Here is a 26,184-nt window from a genome sequence, read left to right as displayed (position 1 = left end):
GAACAGTGTTGGGGTTTAGTTATACCAAACACGCTGAGTTTATTGGAGATATCGATATCGAGCTATGAATACCGTCGTGTTAAGTTGTTGAGCCGTCTCTGTTTACCCGACTCCGAGGGAAGCAATAACAATATATTGGTTTGATATCGGTCAATTCGAAGCTGGCAATGTGAGCTAATACTCACCGGTGTGCGGCGGTCGTGTTGTCCTTCTGCATCGTCTCGTCCATTGTTTGCGTTTGTTCCGTTGCAGTCTTCTGTTTGTCTTCATCCTCTTGTTCCTTGGCTCGTTCCACAAATCGCACCGACCTTGGTGTGACGGAGCCGTCTTCGTCGCTCGCTGTTGTTGAGCGTTGGTCATCGTTCTGAGAACATAGTTTCTTTTTAGCATAATGTAAGAACTTTATTAACAATATGTATGCTGAAAGTATTGTGTAGGTATCGTGTATACTTCAGTGCTACGCATAACTTAGTAACGCAAATGCATAGTAGCAATAGTTAGATAATAACATTATAGGGAAATTGTTTAATACGTAGAATTAGTACGTATTAACGTGGTATTAACTCTTACTAGTTAGTTTCCTTTGAAACCTTTCATAATAATAAGCTGAGTTCATGTAAAATATGACGTTAAATTTGCATAATATTCAGAAATTATCTTGACAAGTTTGATCAGAGTTTCCTGTATGTTGTGTGAGTCACGTAACTATGTGTACGGAATAATAAAATATTTCTTATTGTAGAGACAAGCAAATATGACAATACGTACATAAACAATTTAACGATGATGGGCTTTAGAGATAGAAGACAAATATTTTGAGGATAACTACATTTATATAAGGGTTTGTTTTATCCTTGTTACCTCTGTTAGCTACCACAATCGAGAGTTTCGTACAGGAAATTATTGGGCGTCTCATCAAAATAAAGCTACTCACGGAAAATTGAACTAACGACATCTTGCTATTTGAATGAAACAGAGTTTAGAAATACGCACACGCTGTCTGCGTCATTTATAGTGTTAATGTGTGAGTTTTTAAATTTAATCATGTTGCTTTTTTCTTTTATCATGATCTTTGAACCGCAATATATATTTAGAAATTTTTATTTTTAACCCATATGGATAAAATAATCATCACAAAAAAACTTAACAAGCTTGAAGCTAATTCATTAAGCTATGACATTTTTCATTGTAAATACACTTCTTTTCTTATAAAATAATAGTTTATTACTTTATAATTTTATAATGAGGTACGCAAGAGGTCATTCGCAACGCGGTTAAGAAGGCTAATCTGCTAATTTTAATACCCTGCATACAATAAGAGCGGCTCAGTAGGTCGTCAACTCTTGTTCTATAGACATAGCGCGTATAATCCATGCGAGATCTAAAGAAACTTTAAGTAACCTAAAAAGCGGGTTCAACGAAGCTTTATAGGACACTTTTGAAATATACAAAATTTAAAAATGTTCTATGAGAACGAATGAAAAATACGAAAGAATTTAGCATCTGAGAAACAGATTTGAAGTCACAGAGTCAGAATTCAAAAGCGAAAAATATCCCTCGGAATATCGGTATCCCACAGTGGCCTTAGAGTCTATCCACAATTGTATTATTGTACACAGAAATGTGATATCTCATTCTTATTCAAGGGAACGAGAAGTTTGATAAAATATACAATTGCAGCCATAAAACGTGTATTGAGGTTTTATATCTTGCATAAGTCGATGTGAAAACATTTTATACGCACATTACAAAAATGTAGAGGCTAGAAAAATGAAGGCAGAATTTATACTCGCGTCTTCGTATCGACGTCTAAACCAATTTAGCCACTTACGTCGCTTCATTCAACCGATCTGCCACTTTACATATGTAGCTTGGCATTTTAACATCAAAACAGATTTGTTCAATCGTTTGTGAGAGATAAATAGAACTATAATGTATCCTTTAATAAAAATATACTAATAGCCTGAAAAATACAATACAAGCAAAAGCCCAGAATCGACTCGACTGGAAATAGTTTACTGAGGCTCTATGCTTCTCGAGGAGTTAAAGGAACAATCATCATCAATAGCATGGAAGGAGTTTTAAAATAGTGGTAATTACCTGTTCACTACTATCTTTATCGTTGTCCAAAGATTTCCACAATCTGCCGCCCTTCAGGATGCCGGCACGTCGTTGTCGTAAAGGCGAGCTCTCTGACGATATTCGACCTTCCGTGTCACCTGTGTCGCTCTCTTCACCTGGTATCGACATAAAAACAATATTATTAAAACAATCAACTTATAAAGAAAATATTTCTTAAGTATATTTAATGATACAATATATTATTTTGCGGCCTACGTGATTAATTACTGTTTATTAAACAATTACTTATTACACCCGTGTAACCAGGTAATGATCTAATTAATGAAGAAACAATATTGGAGCAAATATTTTTCTATATATTCGCCCGAAAATGATATCAAATAATAATTTATTTATGAAGGTCTTTAGGTAATAATTTTATATTATAGCTTTATCAGAAATACAATAGTAATGGGAATAATGCACATGTATTTTTCTAAGTAAAAGCTGTGAATGAAAACTAAGATGACAAAAAATTCAAATTTTAAAGGAACTTTAACACATCGTGTTTTACAATCAATCTTTGTTCAGAAATGATTACTCTATTTGTTTCAGCCTATTCAAAACATTCTTTATAGCTCTCAATATGTTCGTAACACATCCAGTAACAAAGAAACTATTGCTAACTTTATTACAACAGTTGCTCGTACAACGGTTCTATTTAAAATGGAAAAACATTTCTATTTTTATGCGAATAAAGCCTGCATTCCTGGATTTATAAATATGTGGAAATGTCGAAGATCTTTACGCTATTTACTGGAAGAACCCTCTCATATCTACACCCGTCTGGGCCGACAGCAGCTTTAAATGTAATAATCTGAGGGCTTCTCAGGGAGACATCAGACGGCTGTCTGGGGCTTATGAGAAATGAAAATATTACAATATTATGGTTTTCATTTGGCACCGCTTGAATTTGAACCCAAATATTCAAAGTCAAGTAAATAAAGTCAAAGGTTACTTTAAATAAGACGAGCTGCATAGTTATTACAATATCTCATGGAAAATATATTGGAGAAAGTCGCACATGCTCGCATACAGCCAAGCCGCTCGGACATAATGCAATTATCTACTATATTTAATTATATTCTAATAGATACTAGCTCGTTATTATTCAATCTTCAAATGGAAGGACACAATCTAGTTAATTTAAGACTAAAAATAGAACGAAGCATTAGTAATATTAAAGCCTCGTAGATGTGCATCTAGATAATTAAGTAGACATTCATTAGTTAAGACTTTGCGTGGGTAGACTAGACATTAGTGCATTACTAAACACCTGGTAATGTGTGACAGAGAAAACAAAGAGGAGGATGGGTTACCGCAAACTTTTAGGTGGAAATATTATTTATGTTATAGACCTTACAAAAAGGTATTTAATTTACATGTTGAATGATTATTGTATTAATGGTGCAGGATAATCTATTGCAACCGCGACGTGGTTCGCTGCGGCCTGCGAATGGTAATGTTTTGTGTATTTTAATTAAGTTTTAACCACACTGTTAGATGTTAAATTCATTTTGCATACTTTATTAATCCCGATGTGTTAAAATGAGGGATTGAAAAACATTTTTAAATCACGGTTTTATAAACACAATCCAATACAATAGCTTTGTTTTACCACTACGGATAATTGAAATGTGAAATACGTAACATAGACGTTTATATCGCAAATTCTGTTTGTAGATGTAAAAATAAAATACTGACTCGTTAGTGGCGCCGTCCCCAACTCGGCTCTGATCTCCTCGATGCATATATCTGGGGGACAATCTGTAACAAACAAAAATATAAAAATTTGTTGCGCAAATAAACACCCAGTTATACATTCCTGACTTGTATGAACGACTCGCAATAACATCAAATTAGAGCGACTGAGTCGCCAGCGACTGGTCGACAGTGCGTAATAGCTCTTACTAGTGTCACTACTATTTTACCACTAGTTTGATTTTACTTATATATTTGGCAATCGTATTAGGGGGTATTATTCGGTTATTGTAGTTTAAGAATTGTAGAATACGATGCAGAATAAAATTCAATTTTCATAATGTATTCGTTAACAATAGATAAGATTTTGCGCGAAGTGACGCCGCGACCATTAGTTAAATTGTATGCAAAATAAATTCGATTCTACGACCTGATTTTTAGTAGCGGAATTTCCGACAACTCGCGACAACGGCACTACCGCGCGGCGCTTATGTAAACCTCTATCAGTCAACTGGGACTTCGCGTAAATATACAATGCGGCAAACTCAAAATATCATCAAAAATCGTGTTTTAAGATACACAAGAGAAATATAAACATTGTCATAATTAAAAAAGCGTATGTTCCGTTTAACTTCATTTCGTTGAAAAATATGCTAATGTTCGAGCGCAAAGTAAAGATAAGTTGAGTAAAGTTGTGAAACCAGCTGTTACCCTGCAACAGAATGCACTGCTAAAATAATGATGGAAGTGTAAAAATTTTCCGCAACATTTGAGGCTATACAACATGTATCCATCATTCTTCAGACTGCGCAAAATAGGAAACATTTTCCAGTGACATCACGGAATAAATAATGGTTATATAGATGCAGTGCAATTCGCGACATGAGCGATACAACATTGGAAATGATGTTCCTATTACTCTTCCTGCATTCTATATGTAAGGGAAATTTTCCGTGAAACAATTTCACGTGTGAAAAGAAATAAATACTAAGCGAGTGGTTCGTGCATTTTGCCACAGTGAACGAGATACGAGTAAAAAGTCTGTGGGGCCAGTTTGAATGCAATTTGTCTTATAGGAAAGAACTCACATATTATTCTAATGGACTTCGTACGTTTTTTCCTTTTATATTTACTTATTTTGCATTTTACTTTACACGGATGATAAAAAGCTTCATTTTCACTAAATTAAACGGATTAAAGAGAAAATAATATAAAATTGTGCGACAAATAAGAAGTGCATTTTATTTCACATGTTTTCAAAGTACAGTTTTTCTCATTTTACTTTTGTGCAAGAATAAAACGATACAAACTGTCAACATTAGGTTAATGGTTAGTTATTAACATATTAGACTTTATTTAATAACAGACCAAATAATTACACAATAGTGGATAATTGTAAACGCAACCAAAATCCACGTGTCAAATAAAATTGCTTTAATGTTAAATCAGAAGCAAACATACTGAAATCCTCTTTAACAAAGGGGTAATATATTGTTTGCAAATTATTTGGTCAATAGCGGCTCACGCATTATACGTTCAATCCGTTGATTGCAAACTGTAAACAAAGTTTTATTCAACAAATAAATTTCAATCAGTGTGACCTGAGTTTAAAAATAAAAATGCATATTACAATTTCCTTAGTATAAAAAGAGTTTATAATTAGATGAAATTGTCCGCTTTCTTCTTTGCGATATATTTACGTCATACTAATTTCATTAATCATTCCTTTCTTCTTTATTACCCCGTTTAATGAGTGATATTATTCTCTTGTATGAAAGAGAGTAAGGTTAATTTTAACCAGCGCTTGAGCGTCTGTGCAATTTGTTGGTTATCACTTATCACTGTGTCAGCCAATTAACCTTTGTTCCGTACAAAATATAATTTCCACCTTATACTATTACATATTAATAATTGTAATATCTTCTGTCTCTGTACAATCCGTGCACAAATGTCTTCAAACTGAATCTCTACGTATTACAAAATTACGTATTGATTCTCTTATTTTACAGTTCCAAATAACATCGATTTTAACTAAGTACTCAGTCTCAGTGTATTGCCCCTTACCACACAATAAGGAAGTATAGCTTTACTAAAAACCTTTAAAAACATTTATCTTCTACGAGATTCAAAAAAGTTAAAGATAAAGTAAAGAAACTCCTCCGACGAAAAAGCTGGGCTTATTTTTCAATGAATATTCGGAACATTTTCGGTGTGAAAATATGTCGCTAACTATTTTACCCCAAAATTGTTTTGAAATAACTTACATAACAAACAACGCTTACCGGGTCAGCGATTAAATAATATTTAAAATCTCTTGGTTATGAAACATTATGTTTTATCTGTAGAAGACATGTATGTATGCTTCTGGCTTTCTAACAAAACTAGGAAACTCTCGTGTGGAATGTGTATTATTTTAACTACGCGATACAAATGCAGATACGCTACGTTGAAAAAAAATTGTCTTGAGAATACGTACCAATATAAAAACTGTTTACAATGCGATTCGAAATATATTTTACACTATAATTTCGATACACCAGTAAATTAAAAAAAAATCAAACCGTTTTATAAGCTCTTAAATTTATTCAAAAGCCTACGAATATTCGTAAATGTAGTTACAAATTACACCGCATGCATAATCCAAGTTCTTAGCATGCGCACTTATTTCGTACCCTAGTAAAAAGATTAAATTTTCACAATACATAAGTATTTCGACTGCAATCATCATTGAAATAAAAGCTTTAAGTTTAGGCATTTTGCCAAGCGGCGTATCGACCCATCGCAATGTTTGTTGAAACTTCATATCAACAGAAAGGCGTGAATTAGCAATAAACCAATATAGCTGTTTTATTGAACGTCAATTCCCCTCAACAATAGTGAGCCGTGAGCGAACGGTTTCCGGGAATAAACCCGATATTCCTTCGTCATTTTGGAGAGCATGGAGTGGAATCATTTTGTCTCAAACGGCTATAAACCAAATATTGAGATTCGCATGGAATATAACCTTTAATTGGATGTTATGAACATTCTCATGCACAATATAATTTTGATGTTACTTACCTACATCATTCTGAATAAATAGTATCATTTAAATGCTCAAAAAATGGGTGCACTGTAAATAAAAACCTAGTTAAGAAGATTCAACCTTTTTCATATACGGTATTTTAATCGGATTTTAAAGTATATTGGGGCGTAATTAACTTACTATATAAATGAAAAATGCAAATTATTGTCGGTTCCCAATATAATTAACGCTGTTTATCTTGCGTATTATAATTTACTGTATGGTAATTAATGGATAGTCTGGCTCTTCAGCAAATTACAAAATATTGTTAAAATCCCGATAACTAATTATTATTGTATTTTTATTTTTAAAACGATTGCTTGTATACTGCAACGGAGTTAAATTACAGTGCATAATTAGACTGTACTAGGTATATTTAATAATTGAAGTGGGTGGTTGTTTCATGTTTTGTACAAAATCTCGATCGTGGACGGGAATTATTTATTTATGTAATACGACTTATACAAATACATTTTCTCGTTTTTTTGGATTCCTATACAACGATAGGCGATTTTCTTTTGCCAGGACTAGCACTCTTAATGTTCAAAGTTTTCATTGAAAATTCTTTAATAGACCCCTTCTAAAATGTAAAAACACCTAGCCTTACGTAATTAGTTAAAAATGATGAAAAAAATGAAATCATTTTATTTATTTATTTTTCAGGAACGCTGAAAAGTGGATGTTTCAACAGAGGAACGATGGATTTGGAGACTTAAGCCATGAAACATGAAGCATTTGTTTTGTACAAACATAAATATATTCATATGTTTATGAATAATATTGATTCACCATGACCCAACTTCCAGAAACAAAAATGAGTGTTCTAGTACCACAAGTCCCATTGCAATATGTGCGAGGTTAAAGTTCGTTAAACCGTAAAGCATTTTAAATAGTTAATGTAATTGAATGACATCAATGAATCAGTTAACGAATGACATCCCTTGACGTATCGGTCAATACAAATTGAATGAACTAAATAAATTATTTGGCTTTATTTAGTGTTGCAATGAAACTTTTCAGTTTCAACCGTTTAATAAGATTACTAATGATGTTTTGAAACTAGTTAAAGAGAAATTTGCAATGCAGAAAGTACTCAAGCTTGTAATAGCTTAAAGCGACTTACGACTAAGTTATTACTTCTATAACTTACGGGCTACCTGTTATCCGCGCGGATAACACATAAAGGTCGCGTTAATTAAGTTTTCTGTGATAATAATTGCACCGAGAGTCACACGAGCGTGGATTTCCTAATGGAAGTTTAATATGCTTCGACAAGATGTCACACCGGGAAACTACGTGACTTTGTGTACAGGGAAATTAGAAATCACTATTTTCCTTTGAAATTAAACTACCTTGACGTGAAAGTAATTAATTGTTTTAAACTCTAAGGAATGAAAAACAAAAGTTCAATTAGTTATAGCAAATATTTAATATATATGTATGTTATTGAATCACCCACAAAAAACACTAGTAAAAAATGGAACAAAATAAATAAGTCTACCAACCAACCTATTTAAATAAACGTTACATAGAAAACATTAAAACCAGTTGATTACATTTCTAATTAACCTTAGTCACAGCGCATGCCCTAGCTCGTATTATACAACGAAAGGAAGGGTAGAGCCAGCACGTAGCTCCCTAGAGACTGGTGTTAGACGGATGAATCTCGACTTCTAGTTTCTCCAAGGTACCTATCAACTATCTCAACGCTGAAAGGACCTTCCCTTGAATGAACCCGTAATAAAGCCAGTACGAGACGATAAAATGGAAAAAAATGAATGGAGATAAAAAAGCATTTCCATTACAAGTACGCTATAGTCTGATAAACGTGTTTTATTCAGCGTATGCTGCAATGAAACTCGCAGTTTAATATTCTGTCTCCGTTTTGCGAAAAATATTTAGGTGCGATGAATTTCGTAGGAGACTTTGAAGTTCAAAGTCAAAGTTTGAACTAATTAGGTGCTGTGTTTGCATTTTTGCGAGCTTGTGTCTACATATTTAAGATTTTGTGTGATTTCTAGGTCTCTACGGAACGTATGAAATGGTTTTTCTTATAAGTACGGGATTGTGTAATAAGCATTTTATTAATATAATTCAAAAAGTATAACATTAATGCAATACTAAGCGATTCAGTAATATAAGTTTGCTACTTTATAAACAAAGCTGTTATTAAATACGTAATAATTTCATAGTTTACTACAGAATAGAATACCTTTGAAAAAATAATATCCACATTTTTAATCCACGGCATACCTGACGCCTGCAGCGGAAACAGTTTTTAATAACTTGTTAGTGTAAAATCCCCAACGACTGATAACACAATGAAAAATGATTGGGAATATGGAACAGAGCGAATAAATAACGGCTACAAGAATATGGAAAATATTTTTCTTTTACATTTAATTGGCTTCTAATATAAACATAATTATTATTAGATTTTTTCTATTTCATCGGATAAATTACGTTTATTTACGAACGAAATATGTTCTATATAGTATTTACTATTTACACATTAATACATAATTGAGTGGGTAATCGAGAGGTAATCGACAGGAAAAATATTGTTTTCTGTTTATTTATGATAATGTTTCATGAAATGGAATACTAACAATCACAATTTTCCCTTTGTAGCCTGTAGGTACTGTACGATAATATCTGTACAATTATAAGATATTATCATGAATTACTATTATTTTCGGGACGTAGGTAAGCACAGTAAAGATAAATACTTTTAGTATACTTTTCGAAATATATCAAACACAAAAATTTGTTACTATGTCTATGTCGTGGCCATATCGTAGATTTGCTCATTTCATGAAATGGCCAACATAGTTTGGCCAGATCGTTAAATCGTCAACGTTTCACGATTTGGTCATCGACATTTGGCCAGATCGTATAAAATATCTTAGAAAGTCCATAAAACATTAAAAAATTCAGAATATTTTAAGAACTTGTTTATTGTCATTTAAGTTAGTGCCGCGGTAGCGCCGGCCGCGGCGAATACCAGAAGCGAATGGTTTTTTCAATAGAAAACAGTTAGGTTAGGTTAGGTTAGACTGTAATAAACAACGCACGAGCCGAGCGAGCAAAGCGAGCGTGCCGCGGCAGCGGCCGGCGAGTGCCAGAAGCGAATCGCTTTTTAAAAAAGAAACAAAAATGGTCGCATTTCGTGAAATGGCCATCCACGTTTGGCCAGATCGACGATCCGGCCAAATGTGGATGACCAAATCGTGAAACGTTGACAATTTAACGATCTGGCCAAACTAAATTGGCCATTTCATGAAATGAGCAAATCTACGATATGGCCACAACATCTATATCTCGTTACTGTATCCAATGTAGGCGATGAATCATTTGAGTGAGCCTTTCTGTAGATTGTGTTATGCCTGGCCGTTGAAATGTATTTATTGTTAGTTTAAATATCAAATTTGATTAAAGTGTAGTGTAAATTGCATAAGAAAGATGTACCTACCTATATTTATAAGATGATGTAAAATGGAGCTACATCTGCCATCAAACTGTTTTACAGTTTGGCAGAGTACTAAGTTATTATGTATGTGTTTTTTGTACTGAAATGAAAAATAAAAAAATATAAAAAAATAAAAATATAATTTTAAATGTTAGTTTAGCTTCTATCAATTTTATCGCCCAATACAAAAGTTCATATATTCCATCACTACGCCTAACTTTGTTATGTTTTAAACTACCTTATTATCATCGCATATTTCTATTCAATAAATTGCCTAACCATCCACGTGTAAAGCACCGTGATTGTAACAACACTATTGAGTAATTTCCTAAGCTCCTACCGCATCATTAATCCAGTCCGACCGCGTTTCCTCTGGTTACAGGACTGAGATAACCTAGGTTGAGGTATCCGACAGCTTCTGTATAACAAGTCCAATGGTTCCGTCTTACGATTGTATACACATAATTATTGTAATGCTAGATTTTCTGTGTTCTATTGACGTAACCTTGCGTATAATGTGTATATGGCTTCGCGGTGATATGATGCGGCAGTATCGTCATAACCTAGTCTACTTAAAATTGATCCTAGCTGTATAAATTGTCATAAATCTTTATACCCTAATTAATAATCGTAATATAATAATCACTTAACCCAATCCCTTGAAATTCCACCGAAATTATGACTAAAGTAATACAAGCTTAATTTCATTATGCCTTCATTCCATCTCTTCAAAACTTAAGAAGTTCTCTAACTAGGTTAATGAAATTATCAGTAATGAAATAAGGACCAAAAATGTTATTACTTTTTGTCCTAATATCAAGACGTCTCAGTCTTCATTATGTAACTGTAAATTAACCTCTCCTTTTTCCGATCCTCTACATTCCTAAAATTAATTATTTCTTTAATTAACACTAAGAAGTTTGATTCTTATAAAAGTTTCATATATTGGCCTTCGTATGTAATAAAATTACGATCATGTTTCCTAATTTTGTTATACATTGAAGGTGAGTGAGAAAAATGAGAACCTTTCCTCTGTTATTATGTTTCATTTTATCCGAAAATTATGTGACAAACAGACCTTTATCTTAAAGAAAGATATGTTCTAGGCTGCTCAAATGGAACCTCTTGTTACGTATCTTGATAAATGTACCCATTGTGTAAAGGTACGAATTCAAAAAAACCTTTCACAATTTTTTCCACATCTTCAATCTTATTTTATGAATCAAATCCCTTTTATAACATTGATAAAATAATATTAAAGCACAAAAAAGGCTTTTAGTTCGAATGCATTTGGGTTTATTTTAAGTAAGCTCATAATGGGTAACGTAATGGAAATTCTCTATTCAAATATACCAGTCAATTTTAATGGAAAATTTAACCCATCTGTTCATTTGTCCAACATTCATAATTTACTTAGTTCATAATTCTGTTTTGAACGTAAAATATTTTTTTGTTAAAAATTATAGGTACGCAGTAGGTACGTACCTATAATTTTTAACAAAAAAAAACCGTTATTGAGTGTAATGTAGGTACATTACACTCAATAACGGATCACTTTTTAATTAATTAATTTTTTACGTAGGTATTTGCATCAAATATTAAAAATTGAAATATATACGAAAATCTAAATAAAAGCTCTTTATTGAATACATTTGAAAGTAACTAACTAAAAGTAGCAGTAACAAAACAAATGATAACATTTTTGAAATACTTATTATCGTTAATGTCTAACGAATCATTCGTTACAAATTCGATTCATAAATCGAATTACGTCTACGTGTCAATTTAACCATATGATTATTTCAAATTTCAAACACGCTAGTACAAAATCATATTTAAAAACTGCACTATCCAAAATGCATTCCATAACCGCAATATGGGGGTCTTCAAGCGAAGAGTGAACCGGTACCTACTAGGGAAGCGCGTACCATCTTAGACCGCATCTAGCTTTCCATCAGGCGAGATTGTGGTCAAGCGCTTCCCTATCTAGAGTAAAAAAAAAAAAAAAAATTCGAAAATTGTCAACCACACCATATTCTCGACGAGGTTAGTTTCGTGCAATAGAGCATTGTGAAACTCAATATGTCGATTTCCGCAGGGTAAATAGATAATAATTGCTGCTACACCGAGCTATTACCGGGTGACAGCCGACGGTTGACACGGTCACCCCGACTTTGTGGCGTCAATCACTGCTTCGCATCAATGCCTTAGGTCAGATGCAGACTGGAATTAATTTCCAATGCGGCTACTTCGAGCAATTGTAACGTGAGTGGTGAGCGTTTGCCACTATTGTGTCAAGCCAATTAATGTGTTTCCGTACTTCGATTTATCTCTAACTGAATATAAATTTGCTATGAAGTATGTACTTTTTTTCTAACTATGTTTTCTGTAGCAATCTTCGAACTGAAAGCCTATGCGACTCGTTCATAAAGGCTAAAAAATGATGTTCGTTTGAATCGAATAGAAAACATTGTTACAGAGCAAAACACTTTAATTTATAAACGTAGTAGGTGATGTTGTACAGTGTACTAAGCCGGAGCCAACCTAGTTCTTTTCTATCGAACGATTGCATGAGACACAAATAGTGCGGGAAAAACATTTTCCATTTGTACACCTATACATTCGAGTTGTTAGTTTAAAATATTTAGCTGTTGTATACAGGGGGTATTTAGACGTTATAGTATATAATAAATATATATTTAACTAGCGGTCCGCCCCGGCTTCGCCCGTGGTACATTTTTACGTTTTTTCTACATAAGAACCATCCTCGTACTTCAAGGAATATAATAAAAAAAGAATTATCGAAATCGGTTCAGCCGTTCTCGAGTTATGCGCTTACCAACACATTTTGCGATTCATTTTTATATATAAGATTATAGTATATAATCAAAACGACATAGATCTTCGATTCGATTAATTCACAAGTCGAATGAGGTAATACACCGAGCGCTGGATGCTTATTAAGCAACAATAGCTGATGTCAGATAGGAACATTAATTATATTGATTTTAATGAATATTGAAAGCACGCTCCTAGATTAAACTCATAATCCATATTGGTATTTAAATCTAAACGTAATTGAGTCAAATTCTAATGAATTTAATTTATATTTACCTAATAATCAGTTTATCAATGTTTTGTGGTAATATTATGCTTGCTTATATTATGCTTTAAAATTTCTTGTGAACCAATATAAGGCAAAGTGTCGAGCACACGTGTTCGCGGCACATACGCTCTTTTTTTGTATTATATTTTTATAAAAAAATAATCAATCATCCTTCATCCTTAATTGCACTCCCTTTTGAATCCAATAAAACTTGATAGGATTAATTTTTGAAGCTCTTAAATGTCAATCATTTAAAAGCCTCAAATAAAATCGTACAATAAAAAACGATAAAAAATCTCGATGTCAGAACCAGCTAGCGTAACTCAGCAATAATTCGTTTACGAAAAAAAATCCTTTTGCAATCAGTGTGCTAAGTGTGAGTTTTTGCTCGCACTCGATCGCGATAAAGTTAACTCGGATTTCTATAGCGCCGCCTAGCTTCCCCATACGTCCGCTAGGGGCGCTGTTCGATTTCCCATACTAATTCGGCTGTGACGCAGACGCGATAGTAACGTTTCGTACTCGATCAAACTCACACTAGGGGTACAGAAGACATTTATACGTTCTATCCTATCCTACTAATATTATAAATGCGAAAGTTTGTGAGGATGTGTGAGTGTTTGTTACTCTTTCACGCAAATTCTACTGAATCGATTACAATGAAATTTAGCACACATATAGAGGGTAACTTGGATTAACACATAGGATAGGTTTTTCCCGGAAATCCCACGGAAACGGGAACTATGCAAGTTTTCCTTTGAAAACGCGGCCGAAGCCGCGGGCGGAAATCTAGTATAAAATAAAATTTTAATATATAAAACGATACAAAATTATCAGGAACTCGTTTTCAGTGACGAATTTTATTTAAAGAGATCTATTATTCACAAATATGCATGGATATTTCACAAGCAATTTATTTTAATTCATTCTCCGTTGTGTGTTCAGATCCCATTGTTCATAATTAAAGACGAATATACGAACGAATATCTGCATTTTGTATTGTTAAATACAAATATGAATTCCGGTAAAATGATAAATCTTACAAATTCCCGTAAAGCGATAAATTTGAAACGACATACAATTTAACATATTGTGAACATCTCATACCATGCAAGTCCTTAACTACTCGTAATTTTGTTTAATTCCGTAGTATGAGTAATTGAAGTATTCAAATGAATGCATCGCTCGTGAAGTGGCCAGTAATTCAAGCGTTCATGCAGATTGCATTATTCATGATTCGCGACATGAGTCCTAATCGAGTTTTATAATTTCAGCGCATGTCAAGTGTTCGTGGAACGGGAGGTTGTGAATGCGCGTGCTGTCGTGATGTAACTAATATTGCGCATCATGCGACTCAACGGAAACTCATTTATAACTAGCGCTCCGTTCTCGATTTGCCTCATTCATAGAATTATACGAACCAATGTCGATAGAACTACGTGTTGTTTAGCAGTACTCCCGTCACGGAGACCAGTAATACCGGGACTTATAGAGCCTTAATTAAACTTACGTTTCTCAGAAATTAAACATTTTGCAGCGGGTTGGAATCGCAATTAATTAATTAGTTATTTAAACTTGAATTTTACAGTGAGCGTGATCACAAATACACTGATTGCAATTTAATTTCAACACAGTATCGGCAATTGATTTTCAAATTTTTGTAAATAAAAATTAATCATCTCACGATTTCCAAAACAACATGCGTTCCGCATTTTTATATTTGTAGTATACGGACTACTAACTGTATCTGAGATTATTATTATTTTGTGTAATAACCATGGCACGTACAAGAACGACACAAAAGGGAACGATGTTATTAACAGCGCGGCTGATCACGTATAGTGTTAAATATTCATGCTTCATACAAACGGGGAACTGCTATTGACAAACTTATTAAAAAGTGAACAGAGAAGATAGTAGGTTCACATGATTTTCAAAATGTTAATTATATCATATTACACGCTAAGGGCAATCAATCATGGTATTAATCGAGTTTACTTAAAATTAACGGCTCTGTTTATACCATTATTTTTTCATTACTCTTTATTATCGATGATATTAAATATACGATAATCAAGTAACAGCATTAAAATTAACAAACTCATGTGCATCTTTATTATACATATAAAATTGATTGGTTAAAATGAATAACCGTTTCTCAGGATTTTGAAAGTTTGAATATATAGGTATTGTATTACGAAAACTGAATTTCCTAAAATAATAGACGGTTAGTTTACCTTCTAGTTAAACGCGGGTAATATCAGATTGCATTCAAGTTGAAAGTTTTGTTACGTGCACTTACTGTTTTAATCAAGCTCGTTAATCATCGTGAGTTATTAAGCCTTTAAATTTTAGGTAACATTTAAGTAATTTTACATAGAATTGTTTATTTAAGAGAGAATTAAATCGCTGATTAATCTATTAAAAGCAATAAAAGCTATTTATACAGTTATACAAAACAGTAGAAATATCACATAAGTAAATACAATAAATCTTTTTTTATTTGAAATAAAATAAATCAAAACATTTTTATCGCAATAAAATCTAAAGCAAAGAAAATGCAGTGCGACCTCAGCAGCTACGTATAGCGTAGCTGTCTCAGGCGATTCGTAGCGGTGCTACAAACCTTGTAGCACTAATAAGGACTGTTGTAGACGCTAAATTGTAATTGTATTAGTTAGTAGCGCCCCTGCACAGTGACAATTATTGTTACTTAGGAATTAAGCCAATGTCAAGCCAATCAAGCTAATAGCACCTTGACAAATACTAGCATCCAACATTGGTTTAGTTAAGACATCTTGATTTGACAAACATTAAACTGATTAGTGAATGTGCTTATAAATTAAACACATGTTAATTTATAAACTACATATAGAAGAGGCTATTTTGTTCTTTGTTTTAGTGTTATATTTTTATAATTTGGTCTTATTTAAAAGTGAAAGAAATCATGGAAATGAAATACAATCCAGTTTCTAATTTACAGTTAATTACCAAGGTATTTATTTTATTATTTTATTTTTATTTTTATTTTGAATTTCCAACAAAGAATACATAGTTTGAAAACTCTTAATTCTAAAATTGCTTACGACAAAAATCATTTATGTATGTATTTAGGTATTGCAATATAACATATCTATTTACGATACAAATTGGTAATATCATATTGCTAATTCAGAATATAGATTTTAACTAACGTTATGAAGTTGAAAGCTTTAGCCTCCAGCAATGTTAATGTAAACCCTAATAATTATTATTAATGATGCTATTACCGCACCAACGCTATTCAATACACAACAATTATTTACATGCGAATGCAAAAAGTATCAAATAACATCAAATAATACTTGTTAAGCGGTAAGTAGTTGTAGTAGTTGAATTTATGCCATTGGGTAACCTCTTATTCAAATTATTACTATGTATATATATAAAATTCAAAGGTGACTGATATAGTGATCTATCAACGCACAACCCAAACCACTGGACGTATCGGGCTGAAATTTGGCATGCAGGTAGATGTTAGGACGTAGGCATCCGCTAAGAAAGGATTTCCCGAAATTCTTGCGGGAACGGGGAAAAACGGGGATGCACGCACAAAGTCGTGGGCGGAAGCTAGTTCAAGATAAAATAAAAAGATCATAAACGAACCAGAGAAGTTTATCCTCGTCCGGCTCATGCAATTTAGATTAAGAAAATTACAATATTAGCAGGTACCGTGAAAATTTATGCGAATGAATTCATTTTACAATTTACACCAATTAATAAAACCCTTCACATTTCCTACGACACTGCTGACAAGGCTTGGATCTTGGATATAATTACGAATCTATTATATTGCTGCTTTCCTGACATTGTCTAACTGCGTCCGTGATAATTTTATTGTATTTGGCTATATTGGCTTCTCCTTGCTGCACTTATTAACAAGGCATGAAGAATTTCATTAATGTAAAATTATATAAATTTTATATATTATGCATTGCTTATTGGTTAATTTTTTATTTTATTTGTTAAGTATGTATAAATTATTATTAATGATTGTTTAAAAGATATATTTTATCACTACATATCATATTATAACAAAGTCGGCGCTCGCGTCGTTCTGTACTTTCATTATTTTTCACCAATAAATAGCGTAATACTCCACGAAGGTTTAAGTACATAATTTGCAAAGTTGTAGAAAAAGCGAGCGAACCCACGGGCAGGAAGCTAGTTAATAAAATTAAGCTAGTTATAAAGTAAAAAATAAGTCTAAAGTTAGAGCTCAGAAGTGCATTTGTGTAAGGATAAAAAACCTAGTACGAGCCACGTTACTTTACCAGAAGTTTCCGATCAAACCTTTTACTGAACTGATAGAAACAATGTCGGAGTTGAAATCGAGGTGGTGAAGCGCACTGAACTCTTTTCACTGTTTCCTTTTATATAACACCAAGGCGCTTTCTATCTAGTTTTACGAATACAATGTTAACGTATTTTTGTATTTGTGTCAGCGCTATTGCTTAAAAATACAATGTTTCAATTGAACATGTTTAAGTTTTTATTTTAAGCGATGATAATATACCTATTGATGAATATATACGCCATATTTGGCGCAGATATATTATGTTAAAATCTCGTTTATTTTAATTGTATACATTTTCGAGCAATTTCTTCACCGTATCATTTATCGCGAAATAATTAGCCTTTTACCTTTTTCTATGAATGTATATGCTTATACTCGCCTTAAATCATAATATAATATTTTAATTGTATTAACCCGAATCTAATTAAAAAAACAGTTCTATCGTAATCATCTTGCCGACCTGAATGGGCGTGGATAAATTTTTGCACATGGATCGAAATTCGCCCGTATATAGGTACCTTCCCTTGGCGCAGCTTGAAAATTAAAAAGATTAATCCGCACCTCACCGTATAAGGATATCCTGCGAAAAAAGTATTCGACGAGCAATATCACGAATCGCGAGGGTATAAGTGCCTCCCTCACACACGAGAAGATTTAGGTTACGCAAGGCCACGTACTCTTAATACCTCATTCGTAACAAAATTTATGTTCACTATTTTTACTCTCTCACGCTTATCTCTCGCAATCTCTGTAATAAAATGTAAATAACGCTGAAGTATTTTCGCGTAGGTGTATCTTGAACTCTATTACCTTCAACCGATCGTGTATTCGTGATAAATAATTGTAAATATAGACATAATACGATTAAGTTAATAAGATTTAATTATTAGATTACAGATTAATATTAATACATTAATAAATCCTATATTAGGACTACATTGTTAACCTATTGATTATTTTTTTTATAATTAAAGAGAGCAGTGGCGGCTCAGTGGTGAGACCTCGGACTTCGAATCGATAAGTCCGGGGTTCGAGACCGGGCGAGCGCGCAGGAAATAAATTGATTTTTCAATTTATCTGCGCATGTTGTAACATCACCACTGCTCGAACGGTGAAGGAAAACATCGTGAGGAAACCGACATGTCGAAGAATCAAAAGTTCGACGATATGTGTCATCTGCCAACCCGCACTTGGCCAGGGTGGTGGATTATGGCCTGTACCCTCATAGGAGGCCCGTGTCCCAGCAGTGGGAACATATATGGGCTGATGATGATGATGATGATGAATTAAAGTGAAACTTTTATTACATCATCTCAAACTTTTTGGTCTGTGTAGCGCATGTCGCGTGTATCGCGGCTGCCGAGTAGGTATACCTACTCGGCAGCCGACCGTCACGCGACATGCGCTACACAAAGCCACTGCTTTGTTCTTGCTTCCGAACACTTTCGGAACCGTTCGAACAGTTTCACTTTTACCATGGTTTCATAAAACCACACAACATTTTTATTATATTACAAGGTTTCCGCCCTCGGCTTCGACCGCGTTTTTAAAGAAAAACCCGCATAGTTCCCGTTCCCGTGTGATTTCCGGGATAAAACCTCTAGATAAAAATCTTATGTGTTAATCCAAGTTATCCTATATATGTGTGCTAAAGGAGAATGGGCAAATTGGGCCTGAAACTTGGGCTAGGACCAATACACACGAAATATTGTTTTTGTGATATATCATTACACATACCTTACGAAAAAAAAAAATAAATCAACCGGGTTCTTGTAGTCAAGGCAAAAAGTTTTATTTATTTGGCTATTATTTTGCGCACAATATGGTACGGGAGCTATTAACGTTAAAAAAAAAGTCATTTTAGTATAGTTGGTTTTTTGATATACTGTTCCTCTTGCTATTTCGGTTAGAGTCCGGGCTGTCTGGCTGGTCGCAGTGGTTGCGTTTTTTAGTGCGCATCTTATCTGCACAGGATAATTTCCTTAATTTTAAGTCATTTTTTAACGCGTAATTTTTAATATTTTGCCTTTAGATAGATCCATCAGACATAATTTTTTTATTGCAAGACGTTTTTTTCGTTGTTAAATAGGTGCCAGACGCAATTTTTTATTTCGTTTTTATAAAAAATTCAAATTATTTTAGAATGTCTGTAAATTTCATATTATGTTCTTCAAACATAATATAATCTAAAATTAATTAGCCAGACGCTAATTCGATTGTTAAGTATTAAATATGTACAAATAAAAACGTAGTGAAAGTAGGTAAGTGTAACAAAGGTGATTGTGTATATGGAGAGATAGTTTAAAGTGCAAGAGAGATAGAAAGGGTCGGCCGCGAAAATTAAATAACAATAAAAAATAACTTTTTTTTTTCGAAAATATACGATGCATAGAAATTGAATTGTTCCTACTAGAGTAGGATTCCCTGTGTTGTGGGAACAAGTACCTTCCATTGGTACATTTTATTCCTTAGGCTAAAAAATAAACTATTAGGGTACATCAACAATCTTCTATACAAAACAATTTTTTTTATAACTAACTAGCGCCCCGCCTGGCCCTGGCTTCGCACGGGTGCAATGCTGATACTAAATACACTACAGAAAAACTGTGAACGTTGAATATAAAAACATAGCGGCCCGCTCCGGCTTCGCACGGGTATAAAATATATAGCCGGGCGGCCGGCCGGTACCGCCGCAAACGCTACGTCCCGCAATTTTTAAATCTGTAATATCTTCGAAAATATTCACTTAAATCATACGGTGTAAAGGGCCACATAGATCTATATTAAATGAACAATGTATTCAAGGTCTTTAATTGGTTAAGGATTAATGCTGTTAGCTGTACCTATTGGTTAAAATCACTTCGAAAATTAGCCATTATTATTTGTCGTAAAAAGTAAATGACAAAAAAAAGTTATTGTGGGTTATCCATAAGAGATAGACATATATACCATCACGGACTTTTCTGTAGACCTTTTCAATGTGTACTATTATAGTTAGTACCTACATTATTTTGATAAAACTCGTAGGGTTCAGCCTGCGTTTGCACTGTATGTGGAAAAAATGTAATTATTTACGACATCACATTAGAAACCTCAAAAATAACAGTACTTTTCCACTATTTAATGGGTGTTATTATACATATAAACCTTCCTCTTGAATCACTCTATCTATTAAAAAAACCGCCTCAAAATCCGTTGCGTAGTTTCAAAGATTTAAAGGGACATAGGGACAGAGAAAGCGACTTTGTTTTATACCATGTAGTGATGATGATAACAATATTAATTCATTAATCTTAATATATATACATAAATCTCGTGTCATAATGTTTGTCCTCAATGGACTCCTAAACCACTTAACCGATTATAATAAAATTCGCACACCATGTGCAGTTCGATCAAACTTGAGAGATAGGATAGTTTAAACATGTAGGTACCACGGGCGAAGCCGGGGCGGACCGTTAGTATACTAGCTATATAAATTCATGCTAACTACTTTAGTTAAATTCAATACAAACTTAAACATGCGAGTGTGTACTGTGTGTGTGTGTTCACGTGTGTGTGTCTTGTGTGGTGCGGTGTGTGTGTGTTGTGTGTGTGTATGTGTGTACATCATTATTGAAACTAATTTTCTAGTTGTTTACAGATGATGGATTATTGGAAAACAATAACAATTCCTTAGAGTTTAGACGATAACATAAATAATTCTGACAGTGTGAGGGAAGATGATGATGATTATGAAGATGGCTTTTTAAATTTAACAATGTAATTGTTTAACCTTCATTGATATAGATTTTATTCTATTTTCAATGTATGGTAACTTTAATATTTTATTTTTCACTTTTATGTTTTTTTTTCATTTTAGCTTTTATTTATAAGAACAAGTGTAAATAATATTGTATTCTTGCAATTATTTAATGTCGCATAATTAAAATACACTAGCTGATGAGCTGCATGCTTCATTACTTTTTTTTATTTATACACATTATTTAATACTTAACAATCGAATTAGCGTCTGGCTAATTAATTTTAGATTATATTATGTTTGAAGAACATAATATGAAATTTACAGACATTCTAAAATAATTTGAATTTTTTATAAAAACGAAATAAAAAATTGCGTCTGGCACCTATTTAACAACGAAATAAACGTCTTGCAATAAAAAAACTATGTCTGATGGATCTATCTAAAGGCAAAATATTAAAAATTACGCGTTAAAAAATGACTTAAAATTAAGGAAATTATCCTGTACAGATAAGATGCGCACTACTAAACGCAACCACTGCGACCAGCCAGACAGCCCGGACTCTAACCGAAATAGCAAGAGGAACAGTATATCAAAGAACCAACTATACTAAAATTCTCACTTGTCAACGTCGGTAGCTCCTATACGAATAACGGTGTTTTTAATTCGAGTGAAGTAAATATAAATCAAAATGTCACTGGAGTGACTGAGTCACAAAAAACGACTACGTTGAATTATAATAAACACGGTATAGGTACCTGTTACAAAACATAATATTATATAGTGTATACTGTATTTCGTTTATAAGTCTTAAGATTAGTACGTATTTGTTAGTGAAAGTGAATTGGAGTAACATAAAGATATTGTCATTGTCTTATAACAGTTATTTATTGCAAAAAATATTATACACAAAGAAATAAAACTTGATGTGACTGTACAAAAACCCGGTTGATTATTTTTTTATATATATTTTTCCCGTTATGTATGTGTTATGATCTATTATAAAAACAATATCTCATGTGTATTGGTCCAACTCAAGGGTTCAGGCCCAACTTCCATAGTAAAATGCCCATTCTCCTTTCATTGTAATCGGTCAAATTACTACTGTTGCATGAAAGAGTAACAAACACACATATACACATCCTCACAAACTTTCGCATTTATAATATTAGTAGGATATTAGAGTTAGTCTGTAGAAGATAAAAATATCATTAAGGAATATTGATATTAATAATGTTTAAATAATAATTATTATAATATGTATCACGTTAAAAACCCATACTTAATAAGAAAGAAAAGCAGTTTACGTTCTCCTTGAAAGAGCTCTTTACCTGAGTGTCGACCTAAAAACGTCGCTTTGAACACATACGAGATAATCTGTACCGAGGCATACTGGCATAGTTCTAATGACGAAAACAAAAGCCTGAAAATAGCAGTGTTCGTCCATTGAAGCGAGACCCCTGCGTCCTCGCCGCTACGCATCCTCCGGCACCGCAGCCGGAGCGCCCGCGGGGGGCGGGGGAGCCTGCGCTAACTGGCAGATGAAAATTTGTGATGGAGGAGCTTGGCATCGCGCCAGTTTCTAGTTACGCCGTATTTTTTCACATACAAAATATTGCGCCAGTCGAAAATATAAGGGACTATTCCTTGAGCGCTGTTTATTTGATGTTCGTATTTGTACTGTGAAGTGTGAACACAATTTGAATGTGAAATGTATTCAAATTTTAGCTATACCGACGTACCCACAAGGATACTTTGGAATATAATCCCCATCGATAACGAGTGCCTTTTTATATTATATACAAAGTTGTACGTAATATGTGAACGTAATATTATTGGTCATTTGATATAGGCCTTAACGAGGTCAAAAGCTTACAAGAGAGAATCTTTATGAGTAGATGTTAAGTGTAAAACTTTGCTCGAGTGGTCGGTTACGAGAGAATGATTTGTTGCGACTCGATCCATTGTTTCAGAATGAGAAATAAATATAAAATACGAGTAAGTGGATGTTATTCGATGGCAGTCAGAGTCGTTAAAGAAAACGCTTTATTTTTAAATATATCTCACTTCTGTTATAAAAAATATAACCGTAAAAGTTAACAATAGTTCTTAAGTAGTTCCATTTTATCACATTTATTGTGCGGTAATGATCAGGGTAAACAATTTCCATTTATTCGTGACCCAGTTATCTCGGTCAAGGACAGAGCCCGTCGCCCAAACCGCCCTAGCCGTAAATCGTAAAACAAGGAAACATTTATGTGAGTAGGCGATCTATTCTCCGACATCAAATTTTTATGTAAATTCGATTTTACATTGTTAACGACCATTAAACCTCATACTATTATCGGCACGTACATACTCTCGTTCAAAACGCATATTTGAGAAGGGATAATTATTTTGGGTGTGATGTTCAGCTCATTTATTAAAATATTGATATATACTATGTCCTACGTACTACGTAGTTTAACTAATAGCATTACGAGACAAAAAATATTATGAAGCTCAATAAATGATATTAATAAATTATTACCTTTTTATAGTTAGTAGTATATTCTTTTTCAGTATTGTTAATCTACATTTTTATTGAAAACATATCATCTTTATTGTGAAACCGAGATCCATCGAGATATAAGCTCTTTTCTTATAATGAGATGTTTAATTGTGAAGTATCGTTTCGTAGTAAAAATATCACAAAGTACACAAATACAAGAAATTATATTGTTGTAGTCGAGGATTGTTGTATTGTTGTAGTTGAGGAAATGAAAGTCCGTTCAAATTCGTGATTAAAATTCTTAAAAGTCACCGTGAAATGTGTCGCACTTTCTTAACAAACTTTAATTAAAGCGATGATGAGCGCACCTATTAGTTTCGAGAACGTTTGACTGCAAGACGATGGAACAATGAATTTCAAAATATTCTATGAAACTTTGTACACTCGGCAGCAGACGGTCGAATGCTTGTCGAATGTAACTAAGGAGTATTACTTATTCGCTCGCTGTATCGGATACTAAAATTGATATTCCACGCTGTTAACGGTTTTGTGATTAAACGCTTGTCCGACCTGAAAGCGCGCTATATTCAGTATTCTGAGCATCATCAGCTTATCCGATACACCAATCGCATACCTATCGGGTGTGAGTAAATTTATCTCGACTGACCTCCTGCGAGCGACAAAGCTTCTAAAGCCAGCCAATAACGACTCGCTCTGTATTCACAATCGAATGCTTTAAATCAGTTCCACTTTTATGGCTCTTGGCTTTATAACTTTTCCGATCCCTTCCAATTTTACAACACAAATAAGTAATTAAAACCTACTTTAAATCTCAAGGAAACAATAAACGAGGCGAAATGTAATAAAGATTACTTAGTCAATCGTTCTAATAATGAAATAGTCCGAGAACGTTAAATAGCTCATGCTTGTTTAAAATTGTTTAATTGGCAGCAATACCCCGACCTCATATTTCCAATAACGATACAACAAAACAGAATTATTAGCTAATATGACTCGTTAGTTTTGTCAAATTGGATGGACCGCAAATTACGACAAACTATTATTCACGGAGAAAGTTCATAACGAGGAAATTGGTTCAAACTACAACATACGAGTACCTACATCCCGTTACTTACTCTCTATTGACAAAGCAAATTAATTCGCCTGGGTATAGTTTAGAAAATTTAATACAAAATTTAACAATAAAAATTGAATATAAATGATAAATTTTTTTATTGTTTAGCAGCACATCACTGACAATAATTTCTTTTTTTACAAATATGATTATACAGAAAATATTTTCTTCTCCTTATTCAGTACAATAATCAGAAGGAAGGATTCGATAAAATATATATTATGCAATAGAGTATAATAATATAGTATATAATTAATTACAGCAAAACTAAAGTAAAGCAGTATAAAAGTTTTGACTCGTTTTTGCGCGGAACATAGGTACATAAAAGTTTATTGCGGCCATAATAAGCTAGTAGCGAGTAAGTGCACTATAAACTACTGCTCCGCGAGTCACATCACCTTTATACCTGTCATATATTCAATACAAATGTGTCAGCAATTAAGATGGAGCCTAGCACTTCATTCATCTTCCCAACACCCCATACTCACCGGAGAATGTCCGGCCGTTTATCACCCATGGTGTTGGATGGGCAATCAATCTTAAATGCCCAGTAAAATATACACTTTAGATTTTAAAGTACCTCATTCACCACCGAGCGACCCTATAACTCTTATAAGCTCTAATCACTTGTAGTACAAATACTGAGCTCGCGAAGAAATATTTTTCATAGTGACAAAATAGCTTACAGGATATAGAAAAATTGGACGAGTCCCAAATCTTATGGTTTGTTCATAATTCAGAGACAACTTAGTTTTAAAATTAACCTCGATAGACTATTATCATTTGTTATTTGACTTTGGCCGGAATATACGCTAGCTCTACTTGTATAATTAAATTAAAAGTTTAATCGCAAAGCTTCCTAAACACTCGTCCATAAATATCCAGTACAGTGCCATAAAAAAAGTGTCCAGATAGTCGCAGACAAATAAAATATTTCATCGCATTATGTGAACAATCGACGTCCCGACGTGTGGATGAAATGACTAAATTACCCTGAAAAGTTTTTCTGACTCTACTA

General features: G+C 33.4%; 1 protein-coding gene across 2 annotated transcripts in view; it reads right to left on the bottom strand.

Moving 5' to 3' along the window:
- LOC149491381 (uncharacterized) overlaps positions 1-26,184 on the bottom strand; it is a 117,653-nt gene that overhangs the window by 38,009 nt on the left and 53,460 nt on the right. For both annotated transcript variants that reach the window (XM_089697226.1, XM_089697234.1), the window contains exons 3-5: positions 3,826-3,888; positions 2,101-2,237; positions 186-364 (exon numbers count right to left, since the gene is read on the bottom strand). In XM_089697226.1, the coding sequence (XP_089553352.1) occupies positions 186-364; positions 2,101-2,237; positions 3,826-3,888 (379 nt within the window). The remainder of the gene's footprint in view (positions 1-185; positions 365-2,100; positions 2,238-3,825; positions 3,889-26,184) is intronic.

This window comes from Colias philodice, chromosome 1, assembly GCF_061535455.1.
Source record: "Colias philodice isolate Cphi_HAF_F1 chromosome 1, ilColPhil1 Martin Lab GWU primary, whole genome shotgun sequence".
NCBI lineage: Eukaryota > Metazoa > Arthropoda > Insecta > Lepidoptera > Pieridae > Colias > Colias philodice.
Note: the sequence above shows the minus strand (reverse complement) of the source record. Positions and strands in the feature narration are given on the sequence as shown.